Genomic DNA, 23,804 nt, shown 5'->3' on the forward strand with positions numbered 1-23,804 from the left:
CTCGTCAGACTGTATGGTGGCCAGGAATCAACAGCGACATCATCAACATCGTCAATTTCTGTGCTGCTTGTCAAGAGCGTCGACCGAGTCTGCCACCAGACCCTATGGCGACAGAACCACCTCCATCTCCGTCTTCGAAGATGTGTCGTCCGACATTTTCACTCTGGCAGGGCGAGACTTCTTGGTTTACGTGGACAGACTTTCCATCTGGCCTGTCATCTTCCAGTTCCCGCGTGGAGACACCACCAGCCGACAAGTCATCCAGTCGCTTCGAGAGGCGTTTGTCACGCTCGGCGTCCCAGTGAGACTCCGGACGGACGGTGGTCCCCAATTCAAGAGTCGAGATGTCGCAGCCTTCCTCAAGCGCTGGGGAGTGGTGCACGTCATGTCAACACCACGCTATGCCCAGTCGAACGGACATGCTGAAGCAGCGGTGAAGACGGTCAAACATCTCATCGCCAAGACAACCACCAACGGGTCCATTGACGACGAGCGACTTCATCGAGGTCTCCTTGAGCTGAGGAACACACCTGGTGCATGTGTACGCTCTCCGGCACAGATCGTCTTCGGCCATCCAATCCGATCGTGGGTCCCAGCACATCGGAGCGCGCTCGCTCCAGAATGGCAGTTGCAGGCTGAGGTGTGTGATGCCAAGGCTGCTCAGGACCGCCTCAATAGGGAGCAGCACTACAACAACTCCTCTCGTCAGCTGATGCCATTTAACCCGCGAGTTGCTGGGGGGGGGCGTTAAACGCCCCCACTTTTTTTCGCCGGGCCATAGCATAAAAATGGCGCGCCGCAGGCGCGCCAAATTTTGGGTACCTGTAGGGAATTGATTGAAGATTATTATGACAAAGTTTCAAAAAAAAAATCGGTCGGAAAATTTTTGAGATATCGAGGTTTTAGTGACGTCATGATTTCTGAGTTTTCGACAAAAAACGGCATATGTTCAAAAAATCATATAAAATCACAGAATAGACATACAGACATGCCGTAAACGCCATTAGAATGCCAATACCATAAACAATCAAATGGCTATCTTCGATTATTGATGATCTTTCCGCATTTTCCAAAATCTTGAACTGAATCTTGACAATTTCTCGTGACTTCTTCACGACCATGATACATGAATTTCTTAAATTGAACTTTTTGAGCCAAACACGTACACATATGATAAAATGAATGTGACCATCGTGTTCTACGGCCCAAATTACCCATAAAACATGTGTCATAGGCTGCGAATAACAGTTTTGATTTTCGGGGATACGTGCCTACCCGGTTGACCTGACCTTGACCCTGACCTATGCTTGACTGACCCCTACATGAAACTGACACTCTTGTAGGCCTTATATGATGGATTGTGCACCGTTTTGACAGAGTTTCTGACGAGAGGCGCCCATTGCGAAGTCCTGAAGTCCATGCTACTGACAGCCCGATTTCAGGTGTTTGACCTGACCTTGACCCGACCTGTGACCTCAAAATTCAACTTTAAAGAACTCATCTGAAGCGTCTCGTCGCGTTCTTTCGTTTGCCGCCTCGTGCGTTTCGCTGCGTCTATTGGTTCTCGAGTTATCGGCTGGGGGCGTTAAACGCCCCCCCCCCCCCCCCCAGCAAACGGTGGGTGGCGAAATACCCCAGCAACTGCCGGGTTAAGATCGGTGCCGATGTCCGCCTTCAGGATCCTATCAGCAAGCGATGGGATAAGGTGGGCGTCGTCGTCGGTGTGGGATACAGGCGCGACTACCACGTCAAACTACCCAGTGGTCAAGTCATGTGGAGGAACAGACGATTCCTCCGCGCATCACACCAGCCACCTGCAGAGGACGAGTCCTCGTTGGAGGAAGGAGAGCCTTCAGACTCTTCTGTCACCGTTCCAGAGCGACGGGTGCGGTTTCAGCTGCCCCCTGCGCGCCGGAGGCGCAGCTCACGGCAGCGACGTCTTCCAGACAGGCTCGGCTACCGCGACTAACTTCCTGATGGAAGTTCCGCGAAGGGGGAGATGTTCTGGTCCGGGCCTCGCCTGTCAGCCTCCCTTCTTACCAGCTCGATCCTGTACGGGTGGCCGGGCGCTGGGTCACCTCACCTGACATCATGGTGTCCGCCAGCTACAAGAACAGCGATCGGGCGGCGAGGGTTTGCGTACCGAGCAGCCTCGCTTTTAAACTCTATGCCCAGTGACGTGACACGGCTCGAGCCAGCGGCTTTTAAACCGGCAGCGAAACGTTTCTTTTATTTGGAGTGATTGTGCGTGCGTGTGTGTGCTGTTTCGGTGGATGATTGTTGTTTGCCGTGTACCTTTCGACTTCCCCAACCGTTTTATTCACTGACAATTGACACGTAATAGCCACCGTGTTGTGGAGTGTCTGCTGACGTAAATATATAAATATAAATCTGCAATAACTGCATAACGGTGAACCAAATGTGTACCAGATAGCCGTCGTGAAAACGGCTAATGTTAATGTGACAGTTAGTACTGAGCACGTTTTTTGGTGTCAGTGTTAATGTGACAGTGAGTACCGAGCACGTTTCTCAGCGGCAGGACCGGTGTGACAGTGAGTACTGAACATTTTTTGTGATGTCAGGACCGGTGTGATAGTGAGTACCGAGCACGTTTGGTGGTGTCAGTGTTAACCCGTCGGCTGCTGAGGGGAGGGGCATATACCGGGTGGCCCAGAAAAAACGTTCCGAACTTTGGAGGCCTATATATCAAATTCGAGTGCAAATAACGAGACAAAATTTTCAGCAAGTTTGCGTCATTTCTTTGCGCATTGGTATGCCAAATTATAACACTATACCATAATTTTCAAGCTATAGTCTGTTCCATATCAAGCTTGCAGTCGGATTTTCTTCGGCAGATCGCTACTCCGCTCAAGAATTTGCGTCTTATAATGTAAGAGCTGTATATACAGAAATCACGCACTGCTTTAAGCAGGGCACTTCGGCTGCAAACTTGAAACGGAACCACGGAACAGAGTATAGCAACCTTGAGTTGAATTAAGCAACACGTTTTTTTTTTTGCCGATGTCAAACGATAGTGATGATTGGGTTAGGCGCCCCATGTTATAAAAAAAAAAGAATAGAAAAATAGAGCATGTGAATGAAACCAACACGTATGTTCTTATTTTAAATATTTGTGTCTTACTTATGTGCCAAATATTCAAATACTGAGCCAAAATGGTGCTCATGGATGCCATTCGTTTTAACACCAAATCATGATTCGAGCAGGAGTGGCACGGTGCATGGATTACTGCTGATTACCCTCCTTTCAGTAGATCAAACAGTAAATCGACCGGATAAGGAAAACAAACTAAAACAGACTAGTTCCTGTGCCAGAAGACCACATCATATTTTATGAAAAACAACATTGCCAGCAGATGACAAAAAAGAAAACTGGTTGAAAAGCTACCTTTTCCCAGGAATGTCAGCCAGGAAAGCATTTGAGCCACAACTAACTTCTTCCGATGCCGCTGGCACAGAGCCATCGTGGTTGCCTGAGGGAATGTGTCATCCTGAGACCCGAACCATCAATGAGACTAGCTGCCAGTAGCAGTCATGGCTCTAGGCCGCGGTGCCGCGGGGTGAAAGTGACCCGTTCACTCACATTTTTGAGTAAACATCGGAGCAAAAAAGTAATTTTTGCATGGCATGCTTGAAACACAAACCGTTTAAAAAGTAATTTACCGAACACCATGAAAATCACACCCTTTACTGAAAATGTGTGCCACATTGACTATTCGAAGTTTCAATGTTGTATCGTTATCACTTTCTGAGAAATATAGATTTAAAGTTGGGAACGTTTTTTCTGGGCCACCCGGTAGTTGCCCCCCTCTTTACTTCTGCGACGATATCGTTGCAACACGAAGATATAGAAAAGTGAAACTTCGGACACAGCTTGTTTAATATCTAGCCGAGGTTGTGAGCAAATTTGGTGTTAATGTCATTTGAAATGACGTCAAAGTGACGTCAGAAGTCAAATTATAGATTTGTGACTCTTAGTTTCCTCACGATATATCCGATATATGGGACCGAATATAAAGGACCGATCAGAAACTAGATGGAAGTGTACTTAGATGCATCCTGTTGCTATTTAAAGTGACCATCCCACCTTATCATTAGTTTTGAGTTGAGATAGCCAAATTGGTGGCCATGGCCTGCAAATACCGGTTTGGGCACTCACAACATCGAAAAATGCTTGAATTCGGAGATATGGAATTTCAAACTTGCAGTTTTTGGATTCTGGGGCATTCCACGATAGATCGACCAAAGCCGTACACCCTCATATTTTATTTTTTGCTTAAAATTGGTCTAATGGGTTGTTATGGGCGGGGAAGCCAGCTGTGCCAAGGATTTTTTTTCGAACAACGGTTTCCGAGATAAAGCCTCAGGCAATTCCTGGAGGTCACGCTGCAACCCTATGTTTGGCGGCTTATAACTCAGAAACTATTGATTTTCTATGGTAAAAACTTAATATGGTTCAACTCGCAATCAACCAGCAAACGTTTTGGCTATCTCGGATTTTCGATTTTTGAAAATTTTGATCACGTGATATCTTGATCTTTTTTCAAAGAGTGACCTTGATATTTTCCCAACTGAAAGTCGCAATTTTGTCTGATGACGATTAAAGCCTTATCAATTGTCATTCATATGCGACAATAAAAAAGTGGCTTTCGGCCTGCATTGACCTGAGATCAGGTCATTTTTTGACTTGTCCTTTATAAGTCAATGGCAGAAATATCGGCTACCACCGAAACGCATCTGACCGGTTCAAACACTTTTGAATCATGTTGAGTTAGGCTATTATTGATGGCACTGGTGCAGCTTTGTATCAGTGACCCGCTGAAAGGTCATCCGAGGTCACGCGTTGAACACACAATAATTTTCCGTTTTTGGCTGTACCTTTTGATCTAATAAAGAAAGAGACGTAGAATAGGCACCAATCCGTTTGCTTTCACCTAGCGCCAGTTCGTTTTGAATTTCGATACCGATGACCTGAGGTCAGGTCAATTTCTTGACCACCCCATTATAAGTCAATTGGGGGAAAATCAGCTCCCTTATTTTTACACTAAAACGCGTCAGAATTGCCTAATATACCATGAGTGACTCCATATGCGACTAACTTTGACTACCTTGAGACCTTTTTTGCTCTTGGTCAACTGTGACGTTGCTCTTGGGTCATGTGACGTCATTAAAGGTCACCAGAAGTTTTTTTGCTAATAACTCCTTACAGGTTTGAGATACAGCTGCGCGGATAGGCCCATTGTGTTCAGCTCGTCAAGGCCCATCGAATGATATATATGATGACCTTAAGGTCACGTGACCTAAGGTCAACTTTTGACCTTGACCTTTCGAGGTCAACATACACATGTTTCGATGCGGATCGACGAGAGGATCACGATGGTGCTATTAGTTTGTTCCTAGCTGGGATACTTCGAATGTTATTCGAGAAAAACTTCATATATATTTAGTGCCGCCATTTAGACTTTCTTTTTACCCCTGTGACGTCATCTTTGACCTGACCTGAAAATGACCTGGGTAAAAATTGTAGACCTTATCCATGTGTCCCCTGTGCCGTTTACGCCTTGTCGCTATCTTGCTTTGTTCTCGAGATCTCGCTGTCGCTCCCGCTCGTAAGAATGGGAAGGTCATAAAAATTACCTGACTTAAGGTCAACGCAGGCCGAAAGCCATTCTTTTTATTATCGCATATGAATGACAATTGATAAGGCTTTAATCGTCATCAGACAAAATTGCGACTTTCAGTTGGGAAAATATCAAGGTCACTCTTTGAAAAATATCAAGATATCACGTGATCAAAATTTTCAAAAATCGAAAATCCGAGATAGCCAAAACGTTTGTTGGTTGATTGCGAGTTGAACCATATCAAGTTTTACTATAGAAAACCAATAGTTTCTGAGTTATAAGCCGCCAAAAATAGGGCTGCAGCGTGACCTCCAGGAAGTGCCCGAGGCTATATCTCACTAACCGTTGTTCGAAGAAAAAAAAACCTTGCCACAGCTGGGTTCCCCGCCCATCACAACCCATTAGACCAATTTTAAGCAAAAAATAAAATATGCGGGTGTAAATTTTAAGTTTTTTTGGTCGATCTATCGTGTGGGCTAATGAATTGTAATGCCCCCTTAGAATTTGTGACGTCAGCGGAGATCTAACGATTTAAAATCTTAGACTAAAGCCATCGTTAACACGTGGTGGTAGGTATACACTGCTTTGCGCGCAGCGTCTGCTGCACTTTGAGGCTGCCAAATTATTGCTTCCAAATAAGTTGCGAGGAACAGCGGAGATCCCAAAAAGTAACTAAAGTAAAAGCCTAATATCTTGAACACCAGTGAATATTTTTCGGTGAAATTTGGTAGATATTCATTTTTGATCGTTCCGAACCAAGGAACATCATTTTTATGGCAATTCATTAACTTTTTTGAAGGTGGGAGAGTCCCTTTAAGTATTTAGTTCATTTACAGTTGAGTTGCATGCTTAGCGACATCAGAAACGCTCCATGTCGGAAAATGACAAAACTTTATGACGTCATTGTGACGTCATCTTAGGTGCTACAACCACCAAACTTTCCTCAACACTGCCTAGGTATTCATTTGAAGCTATGCCGAGTTTCAAGTTCGTAGCTCATCAGGTTTCGGAGATATTCCACAAAACGTAAGGGGGGAACATTATGCCCCCCAAGCGGCTCGTGGGGTAACCCGCGCGGGGCTGGGGTCTCCAGCCGAACGCGTGGGGCTGCGGGGGGGGGGTAAATTTTACCCCCCCCCCCCCTGTTATCTCCCGAACTAATGGTCCGATTGGGAAAATTCAAACGCCAATCGAAAGATCTCATCATAAACAGCTAAAAACATGTACTTAATTTAAAGTTTGAGGTCAAGGTCAAGGTCAGGTCAAGTGAGGTCAAATTTTGAAGTTGGTTGTTAAGGCCTAAAAAGGTCTCTATCTGATGCAGTTTTTCACGGCGAATCGAATGATGCTATTTTTGCTTCCGTACAAGGTCTAGAACTTCCAAAAAATTTACTTTTCAAAAAATTGTTTGTCGTGACGTCATAAAATTTTGAATAACTTCCACATTTATGAACCGATTTTTCTCAAAATTGGTATGTAGGTGCACATATACCACTTCTCTGACATATATTCCGTTTTTTTCGATACACGCAAAATTTTGGATTTTTTAATTATTTTCTAAAAAAATCAGTTTTTTGAAAAAAATGGGCCAAAATCCAAAATTTTCAAAAAGTCGAGATAGCCATTTGATAGACAAAGTCGAATCACGTATAACCTTTTTGTTACGTTTTGATTCCTTTAAAAATGAAGATGTTAGCGGCGTTTGAAATTGTGCCGTTTTTGAGGCGAAAATGGCGAACATGACGTCACTAAAACGTCATTTTCTCCAAAAAAAAAATCCGTAGGATTTCGCTCAAATTTTCAGGGAACGTGTCAAATTGATGTAAAAAAAGGTACTGAAAGTTTGGCGGCGCTGCGTGCCACCGTTTTTGAGATATTGCAAAAATTTGCGAGGGGGTAAAATTTACCCCCCAAGCCCCGCGCGGGGTAATGTGACAGTGAGTAGGTACTGACCATGTTTTTGGGGGGTCAGTGGTGACAGTGAGTACCGAGCACGTATGTCGGCGGCAGGACCGGTGTGACAGTGAGTACTGAGCATTTTTTTGTGGTGTCAGGACCGGTGTGACCGGCTGCGGCCTGTTCATCGCCTCCTCGTTCGTCATGGACCAGCTGGCGGAGGAGCAGGAGATTGACGTGGCGATGGCCGTCTCCACGGTGCGCAAGAGCCGGCCGCAGTTCATCAGGACGCTGGTTAGTGCTCCTAGGGCCTTAATGAAGCCTGATTGGCCACAAGCTTCCTAAATCATTGGATGTTGATTTTTTTTTCAAATGCAGCATCACGGCTTGACATGGCGAACCACTGAACTCTTTGATGTGGAAAGCGCATCGGCCGCCAGATGGTGTCCAACGGTGCCGCCATATTGCGCACACCAGGAACCGGCCGCCGCCTGTGTTGGGGAATCGGGAATTCGGGACCTCGATTTAGGTTTGCGGCCGCTGCATCCGTTACGTTCAAGTTACGAAGACGCGGAACCCGGCATCTTACGCAGAATTGAGTGGAAAACACGATCAAATCTTCTAAAATCCTCAGTTACATGGAGCTTATACGTGAATCACTCGCCGGACCATCGTCTTTCCCCATTCGCCCCGGTTGATGGAGTTGATTGAACCCACTTCGCCAACGCGCCGCTAACTCAACTAGTATTTCGCGGTAAAGTGGTCGTATGCGCCGTTACAAGGAAGAGTGACTGTTATAAATCCACTTTTAAGGTCTCAGGTCAGGTCTCAGGTCAACCGGTGACACCGTAACGTCTGAGGTCAGGTCAAGTGACCTAAGGCACGAGGTCAGTTTTTGGTAAATAACTTCACCAAAAGCAGCTACAGAGCCGCGATTTTGGCATCAGCGTGTTCGCCTAGCTCAGGCGTGTCGAGTGGTATACTTTTTGTTCGGGTAAGGTCAATTTAAGGTGTTGACCCCGTCTCAAGGTCGGGTCAGACCCCTCAGGTCACGAAGCTGTTCGAATAAGGTCCTGTAGCATATCGTTCGATTTAGCAGGTAGAGAGCTGAAACATGGCATACCTGAACTTTGATTCAAGGCGGACCTTGTGACTTCAACCGCATTTTCAGGTCAGGTCAGGTCACTGACCTATGACGTCATAAGTGAACCTCTCCCCGGTCTCAAAATGTAGCAAATTCGTAACGCACTCAGTGCCAGAGAACTAGGGGTATAAGTTTTTCTTCAATAACTCCCGATCATATTGAGCTAGCAAATTGGAAAAGCCACAAATGGACTCAGAAAGACCTGCCGAATCGAATGCTATGCAACATGACCTAACTCGATCAGCTTCGTGACCTGAGAGCTCTGACCTGACCTTGTCACGAGGTCAATACCTTAAATTGACCTTACCCGAACAAAAAGTATACCACTCGACGCGCCTGAGCTAGGCGAACACGCTGATGCTAAAATGGCGTTTTTTTTTTTTTTTGGTGAAGTTATTTACCAAAACCTGAGCCCGTGTCTTAGGCCACTTGAGCTGACCTCAGAGGACACCGGTTGACCTTATACCTTTAACCCTCGCATGTGTAGGGGGGGGGGGTCGGATGGACCCCCCCATGTTTTTTCGCGAATAACTCGCGTAAAAAGCGGCCGATCGCGACGAAACTTTCAGTGTTCTCGCATTGATCAATTTGACACCTACCCTGAAAATTTCATGACCCTGACCCAAATGACCTTTGACCTGTGACCTCTTTTCCGAGACCATGTTTGGCCGGAATCGCGATTCGGCGTACGTCGGCTCGCATTAGCCGCGCGTTTGCAAGCTTTTCGTGGTTTCAAACGTTCAAACATGTGATTTGATGTTGCTCCCATGCATTAGGGTGGGTGTCAAGGTCACCTGAAGGTCAGGTCAGGTCATTGACCTTTGGTGACCTCGGGTGACCTCGGTTCACTTTTTCGAGTTTTACATGTTTCTAGGCTAGTTTTTGGAGCTGAATTCGAATTTAGCAGCCATTTGAACATTTACGAAGTAGTTTTGGTGCCTTCGTAACATGTTACGAAGCTGTCAGAGGCGGTTGACACGTACTACGAATACCCGTCACGACGCCTACTGATTGACCTGACCTGACCTGACCCGACCTGGTCTAAATGCTTAAAGACATCATCTGTGATAAAAACTAACACAATTTTCGTGATCAGCACCCCGAAAAACCCCTTAGCAGCCACACTTTACGACTTTCTAATAGGTCCCGATTTTCCCGACTTTGGGTCATTGACCTGACCTGGAAGGTCAACCAATGACCTAGGACCTTAAAATTGGGTATCATCGGCTTCCTCTCGTCACGGGCAACACGCTCGTTTTTTCCGCGAAGCTCTAGCTCGATCAGGGGCCAAACGGCAAGGGGGGTCCAACCGACCCCCCCCCCGGTCGCCCCCCCTACACATTAGAAGCTGGAAAACGCCGCACACATGCGAGGGTTAACACTCGCAGTGGAAGGGGGGATTTCGCCCACCCCTCCTGTTTCTCGCCAATAACTCGCGCTGTAAGCGTAATATTAATGTGAAGTTTTGGCTACCTGTCGAGAATTGAATTGAGGATCTTTTCGTGTGAGAAATAAGAAAATCGTTTCACAACTTTTCTAGTAATAGCGGTGTAAAGTCAAACATCCTGCCGCCGCGGCTGTGGGAGGGCGCGGCGGCCGGCGCTAGCCGTTGCCTGAATTGTAGACTGTGCCGGGGCGGGATGGTTCCGTCTTTACATCGCGCTCCTTACCGCTGATTATATTCGATTCGCGTCAAATTTTGTGAGAAGACTAAGAAATGTACGGGCAACCTTATGGTAAAATAATTTTGAAAATCGGCCGGTTAAGACTTGAGTTATGAGTGTATAAACACAAAATTGTGATTGCCGCGTTTTCCGCGTCGGCCGATCCCGCTTCAGCCGGCGACATCTTACCATTAGCAGGCTTCTAACTACCATATTTAATGTTAGATTAACTATAAATTCACCATACATACTCAGTACTCACAAATGTATGTTCTTTCGTATGGTGAAAGAAAAAGAAAATCGGCCGGTAACTTTTTGAGTTATTGGCGTGTAAACGCAAACAAGTTGCTCATATAGAAGATTGGACCACATTTGACCTACTTTGACCTTGAAGATATTGACCTACTATAGGGTCATGAAATTCACACACAACAGTGATCCCCAGGGCCTTCACCTACCCTCCAAATTTCGTTTTCTAACTAGCTCTAGTGGGAGCTGAGATCTTAGGGGGGGGGGGGCAACATCCGCCCCCCCCCCTTCCACTGGGCGTAGTACTCGCAACCCTTCCACTGCGCGTGTTAAAGTGGATTCCTACCAGTCATTCTGCCTTGTAATGGCGCATACCACCACTTTACCGCTAAATTCTAGTTGAATTAGCGGCGCATTAGTGAGATGGGTTCAATCAACCCCCTCGGCCGGGGCAAATGTAGAAAGACGATGGTCCGACGAGTGATAAACACATAAGTTCCCTGTATCTGAGGAATTCTGAAGATTTGATCGTGTTCCCCACTCAATTCCGCGTAAGATGCCGGGTCCCGTGTCTTCGTAACTTGAACGTAACGGATGCGGCGGCCGCAAACGTAAATCGAGGTCCCGAATTCCTTATTCCCCAACACAGGCGGCGGCCGGTTCTTGGTGTGCGCAATATGGGCGCCACCGTTGGACACTACGGCCAATAGGGTTGAAGCGGCAGTACTATCCTGTGTGGCAAACACTCAAATTTGTTGCGACTGGTATTTTGAATTATAATGCTGTTAAGTTCACAAAGTCCGATCAGCTCATAACATTGTTGTGTTTTGCCTCTCTCCTATAGCCAAAACTACTGTTTCTATTGTCGAAATTGCAAAAGGCATTTGAAATTGAAAACCTTCGACAGCCATTCCAAGGCCATTTTTGACGATTTTGAGCTAAACCCTTTTTGAGTAAATCATCGGTATATGGTAACATAAATATGTTCTATCACACATGGTATGTACTTTCACAAGGTCAAAAACTTGAAGGCCATAATTTAAAAAGTATATAAATTTTTTTAGATATATGTGCAACTCACAAAACATTCAGCCACTGTAGAAAATCAGAGATAGCAGTTTGATAGGCCTGGGTAATGTATATATTCTGTGTCCTTTCATGCAAGTAAATTGGTACTAGCTCAAAAGCTAGGTTCTTGAGAGCGATTGCCGTAGATCAATGTTTTGAATAAAACAGCTCGAACATAACGTCACTGTGACGTCCTTCTCGGCCATTTTATGGTACTTTGCATTATACTTAACCCGCGCCCCACTGGGCGGGGGGGGGGCTATTCATAGCCCCCTTCCGTTTTTCTGCAATAACTTCCAAACCGCTTGACGTATCGACCCCAAACTTTTAGTACCTTCGGCTGCATCAATTTGACACCTTCACTACGTTTCCATGACACGTCTAAATCGATTTAGCGAAATTTCACGTGCGTTTTTCTCGGAAACTATTTACCTTATGCAAAAAAATGAGCGTATATATGGTTATTGGTTTTAGCTAGCACCTAATCCTATATTTACATTGTAAAATTATGCCTAAATGCTATGATGGAGCAAATCCATTTTTCAAAATCGGCTTAGCTTGTGCCATGGAAACGTAGCCCTTGTGTCAAAACATAAGCTTCGTAGCTACCATAGGTTGTCCGGAAATGATGTCAGAGTGACGTCATGTTCGGCCGATTTCGACGCAAAACATTGAACCACGGCAATCGCTCCCAAGAGCTCAGTTTTTAAGCTAGATAGATCCAATTTCTTTGCATGAGAGGACTCAAAATAGACTGCGCTATCAAACTGCCATCTCGGATTTTCGAAAGTTGGAAAATTTTGAAAATTATATATAATAGAATTCAAAATTTATATTTTTATATTTATTTAAAAACTTTTTGACTTTCCGAAAAAAAGGAATAAATGTGATAGAACACATGCTTATGGCTTGCAATAGCAGGTTTTATCTAAATAACTTCAAATATGGCCAAGTTATACGCATTATTGCAAAAAATTCACAATTATAAATTTTTCAAGTCAATTTTTTTTTTTCAGTATGTTTTTGACATCGTACACCAATATAAATAGCACCATCGAGTTCCTGAGCTCAAACTGCATCCAAAAGACACCTTTTTTGTTGAAAAATTGTAACTTCTAAATTTGACCTTTTTGACCTTAAAGTGACCTGACCTAAGCTAAATTCAACTCAAAATGACCTCAAATGACACAAACGACATCAAATTAGAAATCTATGGCTTAAATGGACCATAAAAAATGTGTCACGTGACCGACGCATCATAAAATATTTCCGTGACCTGTAATGACCTGACCCCGACCTGAAAATCAAGTACAAGTTTTGTACCCTCAGGGTATCTAAAGCATTTGTTCACGAGTGTGTAAACCAAAAATGAGCCTAATCTGCCTAATCTGACTTGTAAGACGGCGGCCAGAGCCCAAAATGTGAACAAGCCAAAATGCTAATTATTTTTACTTTGACCTGACCTGTGACGTCATTGCTGACCTTGAAGTGAATGAAATTAGGTTTGTCTCGACAGGTTTTGCGGGGCTATCAGACGCCGTTTGAATTTTGACGATCGGTTCAGTAGTTTCGGAGTTAGGGGGTGGCTATGAAGAGCCCCCCCCCCCCCCCAGTAGGGCGTGTTATACGCAGACCCCAGTGGGGCGCGGGTTAAAACCTTAACTTTTTATAAAAAGCATTGTTAACAGCTACGAAGTTTTCTTTTGACGCAAGGAGTCAAATTGATGCAGCGAAGGTTACGAAAAGTTTCGTGTCGATACGTCCGGTGGTTTGGAAGATATTGCAGAAAAACGGGGGGCGCTCTGAAGAGTCCCCCTTACAGTCATGCGCGGGACGCGGCCCGGGTTAGGGTTTGGTATCGGAAAATGAAGTTTTATTCTAATAACGGTTACGCCCAGCACACATTTTCTCATTATCACACGAATTCAATGGAGCTGATTTGGTGCTGCCCCACTCCCAACCGAGACTCTAAGGTGACATTTGACATTGAACCTGTGGTGATTTCAGAAACAGTACGAACTCTGCTACGACGCGGCTCTGGCGTGGCTGAAGACCTTCGACATGTACTCAAACTTCCAGTAAATCTGCCGTCGATCGTTAAGGTGTCACGTGACGGGCTCTATTTCTTGAGCGAGAGCAATTCTTCACATGTTGTAGATGGTTAGAGATATTGTGCTATACTGAAACTACGGTCGGCAGTTTCCATACACCTTGGGGCTGACTCAGCGGGGAGTTGGACATTCGTGCTGCCTGTTGGGTTTACTAAAAACGCCTTTAGCTAGTCTGCCTTAGTGATGTATGTAAAAATCGATGTGGTTATTCCCTTAGACGTGGCGAAGAACCGCTAACTTAGTCCGTCATTGTGACTCGTCCCTTTGGCATATTGGAATATCGTACGCCTAGTCTGCCTTAGTGATGTGACTTACTTAGTGGGATCATATCAGACTGTTTCACCTTGTCGTTTTCAGTGACGGCAGTTACGCCCCTAAGTGACCTGTTACGCCCTGTGACCTGGGCCATGTCGGGTTTTGTGTATGCCGGCTTTGTTGCTTATGCCAGTGCCATGACACTTGTCAGTTCTGTCTTTTTTAGCCTTGGCTGATGCAGTCATCATTTGCGGTCAGTGCTTATAGTGGACTTTAAGATTTCTGGACAGTTTTTATTTCTGAGAAGATTTTTGCACCGTTAGACACAGTTATCATTAGGTTATGCTGCATGTGTTTTATTAGATAGCTAGCATGCTTAATAGCTTGTTCTTAGAGTGGTATTGTGATACTGGTGACTGGTACTGCCTATAGAGGCAGTATTGGTGTTGATATCAACGTTTGCCTAATATAATCCTCGCATGTGTGCGGCGTTTGCCAGCTTCTAATGTGTAGGGGGGGGGGTCGGATGGACCCCCCTTGCCGTTTGGCCCCTGATCGAGCTAGAGCTTCGCGGAAAAAACGAGCGTGTTTTCCGTGACGAGAGGAAGCCGATGATACCCGATTTTAAGGTCCTAGGTCATTGGTTGACCTTCCAGGTCAGGTCAACGACCCAAAGTCGGGAAAATCGGGACCTGTTAGAGAGTCGTTAAGTGTGACTGCTAAGGGGTTTTCGGTGTGCTGATCATGAATATTGTGTAAGTTTTGATCACAGATGATGTCTTCAAGCATTTAGACCAGGTCGGGTCAGGTCAGGTCAGGTCAACCAGTAGGCGTCGTGACGGGTACTCGTAGTACGTGCCTCTGACAGCTTCGTAACATGTTACGAAGGCACCAAAACTACTTCGTAAATGTTCAAATGGTTGGTAAATTCGAATTCAGCTAAAAAAAAAAAAACTAGCCTAGAAACATGTACGTACAGCTCGAAAAAGTGAACCGAGGTCACCAAAGGTCAATGACCTGACCTGACCTTCAGGTGACCTTGATATCCGCCCAAATGCATGGGAGCAGCATCAAATCTCATGTTTGAGCGTTTGAAACCACGAGAAACTTGCAAACGCGCGGCTAATGCGAGCCGACATACGCGGAATCGCGATTCCGGCCAAACATGGTCTCGGAAAAGAGGTCACAGGTCAAAGGTCATTTTGATCAGGGTCATGACGTTTTTAGGGTAGGTTCAAAAGTGATTAACGCGAGGGTTCTAGAAGTTTCGTCGCGATCGACCGCTTTTTACGCGAGTTATTCGCGAAAAACCGAGGGGGGTCCGTTCGACCCCCTATACGGGCTAGGGTTAACGCTAGAAAAACGATGGTGGTAATGTCAATATCGGAAACGCCTGTGGTAAGAAATTAACCCGCGCCCCGTTGGGCTCTGCCGAGCAACGCGCCCTGTTGGAGGGGGGGGGGCAATTTGCCCCCCCCCTAAGATCTCGAGAACCACGCAACCTAGCGACAAGCGGCAAACGGTGTTGGATAGCCCTATCAGGGAACTACCTTGTGACCCAATTTTATTGACCTAGGTCAAATCGATGACGTCACAGGTCAGGTCAAAGGTCGAATTTTCACCGTTTACAGGCATTTCAAGAAATGCGTTGTAAAATCGAGTAAAATGCATTTCATTGAAAATCATCGATGGGGAAATGTTCTTCAAACACATATTTTGCTATTTGAGGTCACTGATACCAGGTCAGGTCACTGAGGTCAGGTCACTAGGGGGTCACAATATGAAAGTGTCGTGTGATACATGTTTGTCCATTTCACATGGTCCATTTTACATGACAAATGCGATTATGTGGGTCATGCAGCCTTTGGGGCCAGCGTATAGGTCACGTTTTGGTCAAGGTCAGGTCAAGGTCAGGTCAAGGTCAGGTCAAGGTCAGGTGAAGGTCAGGTCAACTTAGGTCAAATTTCAAAGTTGATATTTTTGCATAAAATGGGTATCGAATCGATGCAGCTCGTCACGGGGAGTTCAATAATGGTTTTGGTTTTGCCCTACGTGGTCTAGAATCGCTAAAAATTGAGTTTAAAAATTTGACGTAATCATTTTTGAAGTTTTTTTTCGCTATAACTTGGCCAAAAAACGAGATATGGATCTGAAATCTGGTATACATATATAGAAGAGCGCAGGGAATACCACATATATTCTGTTTTTTTTCGAAATTTGGAAATTTTTTGGATTTTTTTTCTTCAGTTTTTCTTTAAAAAAATCAATTTTTTGAATTTTTAGGGGTCAAAAAACCCAAAATTTTGACAATCCGAGGGAGCAGTTTTGTAGCGCCGCTTTTTGTCTACTACACCATATAAAGAACTTTGAAATTGCTTGATAATTGTAGATTTGGTGAGCGTTTCAAGATTGCATGTTTTTTGCTCATTTTTGCTCGAACATGACCTCAGTTTGACCTCAATAACTCCTGACCTGAGGTGACCTAAGACTTGAAATTTGGTGTGAAGGTGTCAAATTGATGCTCGGGACGGTGCTAAAAATTTGGCGGCGCTGCGCGCCGCCGTTTTCCTGCTATTCAGGAAAAACCACAGGGGAGGGGGGCAAATTGCCCCCCCCCCAACGGGGCGAGGGTTAAGACAGAAAAAGTCTTCGTCCATTTTTTTAGGTTTTTGCCCTCTAAGGCATCGTTTTAAGGTCAAACTGGAGACAACAGCTACGAGCCAAAAATTGCCAAAAATTTGCCTGACCTAAAAATGGTTTAGCTATTTGTTTTAGATTTGGCATCCTTTCGAACATTGCCAAAGCATTACTGGAGTACAATTTCATAATTTTGACGACCTTTCGAACACCGCATGGCCCAGAAGTCAAGCTGGAAGGGGAGATCGAACAACACATCCGGCTCTTGTTACGGCCGGGCCACCGCCCGGGCGTGAAAAAATGAACCATTTATTCAGGTGAGTCCCTGAAATTAGAGTGTAGGTTGAGCTGTCCATGTACAGCCCTCAGCAGACTGTGTGGTAGGTATTCTTTTTTCGACAAAACCGATAATAACTCAAAGGCTATGTTATCAGTCGGTCGGAACTCACAACAAATAGGTAGTTGCGCCATGCTCCACTCCTTCGATTGGGTATGCCCCCAAACGAAGTATACCTACGCCCTATGTGGCAACAAAATGCAAAAGTTTGTTTTGTGGGCCAATATAAATTTTTGGGTTTTGTTGCCAAACTGGATGGAAAATGAATGCGATGACAATGCCAATCTAAGGTGCGGAGTCTCGCGCGTCTAATGTTACAATTTCCGAGTGACCAATAGCATAGTATTCACGCTATTCTGGGTTTTGCCGAAAAAAGAATACCTACCACGCAGTTTGGAGAAGGCTGTACATTGAGTCGTTACACGAAGTTCTTATGACGACATAAGATGTGACCTTTTGCTATATCATTCACCGTCATTTACGTACAGTCCGATAGTTACTGCAAAAAGGACTAATCAATTACCAAAAAGGAAATTGTGTAAGGCCGAAAAGACGTGCAAAAAAGGTTATATCCTAGATAAGTGATAACTACAAGTCTCAATGATTGTGTTTTGCATTCTGCAATATTCCCGTGTAAGTGCATCTTTCAAGCATCCAACACATTATAAAATTAAAAAATAATAATGGAACATTTATTAACACTTCATATCATCTGCATGAAAAACAAATGTAAATATATACACAAACAAACGCACGGAAAATAACGAAAGGTCGCTCATATACCTGCACACTCGCAGTGACCGACGATTAACGCGAGATCGACTGGGGGAGGCGGGGGGGGGGGTCGTTGAACCGACGTTCCGTTCATGGCCATAAGTTCGACCTCATCCACGACCAGACGGCGTTTAGTGATAGACGGAACCGGAGACCCCGTGTTGTTGTCGTAGTTGTCCTCCATTGTAAGTGGTAGTCGACGGAAGAACTGACCAGGCCCCATGCCTGGAGCAAAAAAAAAAAACTGGATCAGTTCCAAGATTTTTTTTCTGTTGGGAGCTATTTTCGCAAACAACACAACTTTCCTTCAGACCAAGAAGCGCGATTTGCCAAAGTCGGAATATGAAGCACTTAAACAATATAAGATAATGTCAAAAGATACAACGTGTCAGACTCACCAAAGTCGATCAACGTCGGTGTCGGTGGCATGTGTCGGTGGCAAATGCTCATGTACCACCCGGCCCCGGAGCACTTCACTTCACTTCACTGCACTGCTGCACTGCACTTCCCTCCACCTCACTGCCTCCCGGAGCAGGGGCACGCACTCCCATGCCACGCACGACGGATTCCACCGATAATAGCTGATTTAAGCTATCATTCCAGAGCTATCACTCGGTGGCATGTGCCCGGAGCACTTCACTTCACTTCATTTCCCTTCATATACCGGAGCACGTGCACACACTCCCACCACGACCAACGGACTCCACTAAAATGGCGCAACACGTGGCCGGAAACAGCTGGCACGCGCATGCGCATATCGCTCTGCGCCGTCAAAACGTGCTAAAGGGCTGGTGATAAGACTCCCAGAGATTTGTAAAGCAGGGCTTAGCTACTTTCTTTGGCGCCAATTTCAAATTTGTTTCCTCTGTAAACATGTCCGGTTCTATTGTGATACTAACGTAAGCACCATATTCAGCATTACCAACTTCTAAAACACTTAAAATGGTTCTAATTAGAAATCCAGCTTGAAAGAGCACTCACTGATGGACTGGGTACTAGCAGAAGTAGACGTTAAGCTCAGTAGAAGAATAGGTGATCTAAACTTATAATATTTGATGGGAATGTTAGCTATCATTAGCACAGTATTAGCACCATGCTTCTTTGTAAATACGTCGTAGGGTTCTTTTGACGCTAAAAGGTGCTACGAATAGCAGCCGTTAGTACCCCAAATGCTAAACTTTTTTTACAGTGTAGGGAGCAGTGCAACCGCTGATGTGACTTACGGTGTGGTACAGGGCAGCACTCTGGGCCCGATCATGTACAACCTCCTGACCAACGACTTACCATGTCACCTGTCGAACCAGGCATCCATTGTGTCTTACGCCGACGACTCTCAAATCATACACAGTGCACGGCCCACACCCTCGGACCTAGCTCAGCTGCGTTTCACTGTGGAAGCTGATCTGTCACATCTCTCCGCGTGGTTCACTTCGAACGGACTCAAAGCCAATCCCTCTAAAACAGAGCTGATTCTTTTCGGAACCGCGCCGTCGCTGAAAAAGGCGACAGGCTTCTCGAGTTCATTTGACGGACTAAGCCTGCAGCCAGCACAACACATCAAAATCCTCGGCGTGGTTCTTGACTCGGAACTGAGTATGCGCCCACAAGTCAGCAACGTAACGAGACGGTGCTACAACAGTCTCTTAACTATCAGCAAACTCAGAGACACTCTTCCGCGGAAAACACTGGTACGCCTAATTCAGTCGCTCGCTTTCACTCATATCACTTACTGTTGGCCGGCCTGGGCTCCACCGACACAGCAGCAGCGCCACCGCATAGACAAGGCCATCAACTTCGCTACCCGCATCGTGACCAGAAAGCATCGACACGAACGCATCTCAGCCGCCAGACGAGAGTTAGGGTGGCTGCAGTTCGATGCTGTGATCGATTATCGTGACTCCGTGCTGATGCATTCCATTGTACAGTCTGTCTTAAAAGTACCGCGCAAAGTGACGGTGGATCCATCGAGCCTGACTGAGGAAGGGCCTGCTAAATTTGGGTCACCGAAGCAATTGACATCCTCGTCCATTCCCTAGGTCAATTGGTCGGTGACTTTCAAATTAAAGCAGACCCTTTCTCGGTCAGGCTTGATGGATCCACCGCCACTTTGCGCGGTACACCAGACTGTACACCGGGACCAGGGGCCGCAGCGTCTGAAGGACTTTGTCTCGTACCGAGCCGACATATCTGAGCGAGAGACGCGTGCATCCAGTGCTGGGCTATTGCCTATTGGAGACTCGCCGCTGCCGCCTCGAAGCGACTAGAATGTCTGTGCCCGATCGAGCTGTTCGCACATGGAACCGGCTACCCGTCGCTGTCCGCGGAAGCACCGCCTGCGCATTTAAAAGAAATGTAAAACGTGCTCTGTTGGAGACCACCTAGCGTGCCAACTGTCTAGCAGCTCTCGTTGTACTCGTGTCTTGTATCTTTTACTCGTCTTTTAACCCGCGCCCGGCTGGGGGTCCTGGATTTCCACGCCCTGCTGGGGGAAGGGGTGTTTGAACACCCCCCCTTCTAACTCGGCTCTTGGGCCACGTAGCGATACGCGGAAGGCGGCGTTCGAAAGAGCGTCAAAAATAATGAGGAAATCACTTCGGTCAATTTTTTGGTCAGGTCAAAGGTCAGGTCACCAGAGGTCATTGAAGGCAAAATTTCGCCGATTTCCAGGTCGACTGTCGACAATTTCCAAGAAGCCAACGCATAACTCGGGAACCAATAGAGCTACAGCGCGGCGGAAAAGCGCATTCGATAGCCCTATTAACGCCCTTTCTGAGTAATTCTCTCAGATTTGACCTAACGTCAACGGTTTTGCCTGCAGGGGGCAAAAACTGCAAAAATAGCCGATTTTTTCGGAAACAGTTTTTCTGCAATAACTTTTGACCCAAGCCTTGTACGAGCTTACTTTTACCGGCATCGTGTTCCTCTCGTCAAGACGCATCGAATGAACTATAACTTGACCTTGAAAGGTCAACTTGAAAATTTGACCTCAGGTCAAGGTCATGACCTGACCGGAAAGGGTCATGTTGCATATCAGTCGATCCGTATCATCGAGCTGAACACATCTAAGGCGTTTTCATCGCTCTAGCATGTCTCTATCAAAAGTTATTTGCGAAAAACTATTAGATACCATTCGTGACCTAAGATGACCTCAGGGCATAAACAGGGGTCACGGACACCATTTTCATGTTCAGTGTGTCTAAACCACTTGTAATTCAGTGTTTGGGAGTGTTTATAATGTCTTCCCTCCAAAAGAGGCGCATTTCAATTTTCTCCCATTGACTTATAATGGGGAGGTCGCAAAATTGACCTGACCTTAGGTCATCGATATCAAAATTCTGAGATATACATTTTGTACATGCTAATGCTCTTAGCAATCGCTGAAAGTTTCAAAGCGATCGGTCACTCGGTGTAGCTATGACAGACATTGAAACTTTTTATGAGGTGAGGTCACTTCAAGTGACCTGGTGACCTGACCTTGAATGACCTTGGTCTGAAATTTTCACAACATGTGTAGAATTGATGTATGATAAGGTGTACCAAAAACGGCGGCGCGCCGTTTTTGAGATATTCGCGAAAAACCACAAGGGGGGGTGTTCAAACACCCCCCCCCCCCCCCAGCAGGGCGCGGGTTAGGGTTAGGCTATGGGTTAGGCTATGGCACACAATGTATGACGCTGTGGCGTAAAAGCCAAATCGTATGGATGCCACAAAGATTTGCAATAAATAAATAAATAAATTTCTAACATCAGAACAAAGCCATCGTCATTCGCAATTACTTTCGATTCAAGACTACGGTCCACCCACCCAGCCAACGCTCTACTAGACAGTACTAGTAATGCAGCTTCTCATCTGTAATAGCATAATCCTCCGAGGGTAACCGTTTGAGCGACTGGTTGGCCTGTCCCTTGCGCCGTGGCTCTCCCGTGCCAATGGGATTGGATCAGTTGCTGCCTGTGGCGCACCATTTGGTGGTCGGCATAGCCCAAATCTCCCTCGCTTAGCTCTCATCTCATTGCCATTGAATGGTTTGAGGTGACGACCGGCCTAGGCCAACAAAGAAAATTAGGTAAACAAATAGCATTACTGCCACTGACCCTTAACCCTCGCCCGCACATGGGGGGGGGGGGTTGCAACCCCTCCCCAGGTAGTTTTTCTGTTCTGCACTGAACATTTTTAAAGCTAGAAGCCTGATTTTTCGTATAGCTGTTTCTCTGTCCTTTCTCAGCGTCCACTGAAAATGTCCAGTTTCTGTGGTTTCTTTGGTTTCAGAGATATGATACCCGTCGTGGCACGTGCCACGTTAAAAGCCAAGGGTGTCCAAGCTGTTCTGCTGAAGTGGCGATTTTGAGAGGCCCATATCTCGGCCAAATCTCGGCAACCGCTGGGGCGATTGACTTGCGATATTTTTGTAGGGTAGTTGCATCTCTTCTAGCAAAGATCGGGTACTCCTGATGCATGTGGGTCACCCCCACTGAACATGCAAAATGTAACAGAGGTGTCAAGTTTGTTCCATTGCAATAACTCTGGGAATTACTGGGCCGATTTGATTTCGCTGAAACCTTGCATGAAGATAGGCACCCACCAGTCAATGCATTCTCATGTGTTATCGGTTAGGGTGCTACTGCACGTGCGCACATGCGGGGGCGCTTCCAGAATCCAGATCTCGAGAACGGCTGGGCCGATTGCGCTCAAATTTAGTATGCAGTTAGGCACCGGTTGGTATGGGGCCGTGCAAAAGTCACTTTGGACCCAGTTTACACGTGCGCACGTGTAGGGGCCGCTATTAGATCTCAGGAACGGCTGTGCCGATTGCCTCCAAATTCGGCACACCGCTAGTGATTGGTAGGGTGCCGTGCACAAGCCAGTAAGAAGCACCCTCTTACCCTTTCGCACGTACAGGGTTCACTCTCTCGCTCGCTCGTTCTTCGCCCTAAAGGCGTTTTACTGTGCACATAAATATTACTGGTTCATATCTCCAATACAATGTGCGCTAACCAGTTTTCACAGTAATTCAACCGGCAATTCTGGTGCTGTGTTGAAGAGATGTTTACAATGAGGGTCAAACGTAAGGAAAACGAACTATATATATCAGGGTATATAGAACAACGGGTACACCAACGACGCGGAAAGCGCCCATTTTACCTGGATGAGTTACATGGAAGGTAATATATTTTTTGAATATGGAATAAATAGAGTATTCCATTCTGACGAGTAAAGCCAAATTCATAAAGCAGTTATTTTTAAATTATATGAACCAGAAATAGCATACTAACCATAGTTTAAAACTTAGCATAAAGTTAGTTGAAAAGCCTATAGTTGATACTAAGATGGAAGGAATCTATGGAAGGCGGAAATGGCGCAGCTGTTTCATTCTTCAAATGTGTTCGCAAGCAGGAGTTACGTGATGCTAGCGGCATCTATTTATGTAATCGGGGACGCTCATTGGCTGATCGAGTCCGTGAGCAGTATCGCTAACTTACGCTAGTACAGGGCTGAGGCAATGTGCGCATGCGCAGGAACTAGTGCTCTCATGGAGGGGCTTTTGGTACCTCGGGCAGCGCCCAATGCTTTTTGTACCTGTTATGGCCTCCGCATCGAAAAACGCTAGATAAAAAGGTTGTAGAGGAAGCTTGAGGCTACCTTTCCCCACAATAATATTGGCACTTTATCCTTTAGCTTACGTGTGGGGCTCGCTTGAAAAAGGTCGATTTAACATGGAAACCCTATGGGGTAGTAGTTTTTGAGCGCCCATTTGGCCTAATGCTACCAACTGTTACTGGCTACCCCTGATATATATTGTCTTTGGTGAACTGACTTGACCTTGTTTACATTGTATGTACCTACTCTGCCTTGGAAGTCTAAGAACGCGTTCTGTGTGATCATTATGATCAATATCAGTCCATTTTTCGCCAACTGGGCTCCAAATCCAGTAATGTAAAGACTTACAGCTTGTGCCCTTGCCATGACCTTGACCTGACCTGTGACCTAGCTAGGAAACGCTGGTTAGCTCTTCATCGGAGGCCATCTTCA

General features: G+C 45.8%; 1 protein-coding gene across 1 annotated transcript in view; it reads left to right on the forward strand.

Moving 5' to 3' along the window:
- The window catches only part of LOC122389299 (receptor-type tyrosine-protein phosphatase S-like), a 128,187-nt gene extending 113,677 nt beyond the window's left edge, over window positions 1-14,510 (forward strand). Inside the window, exons 36-37 of the mRNA XM_043381182.1 lie at window positions 7,694-7,829; window positions 13,668-14,510. Coding sequence (XP_043237117.1) covers window positions 7,694-7,829; window positions 13,668-13,742 — 211 coding nt within the window. The 3' untranslated portion in view covers window positions 13,743-14,510. The remainder of the gene's footprint in view (window positions 1-7,693; window positions 7,830-13,667) is intronic.
- The last annotated feature ends 9,294 nt before the right edge of the window (window positions 14,511-23,804 follow it).

Source organism: Amphibalanus amphitrite, unplaced genomic scaffold (assembly GCF_019059575.1).
Source record: "Amphibalanus amphitrite isolate SeventyFive unplaced genomic scaffold, NRLGWU_Aamphi_draft 000353F_arrow, whole genome shotgun sequence".
Lineage (NCBI taxonomy): Eukaryota > Metazoa > Arthropoda > Thecostraca > Balanomorpha > Balanidae > Amphibalanus > Amphibalanus amphitrite.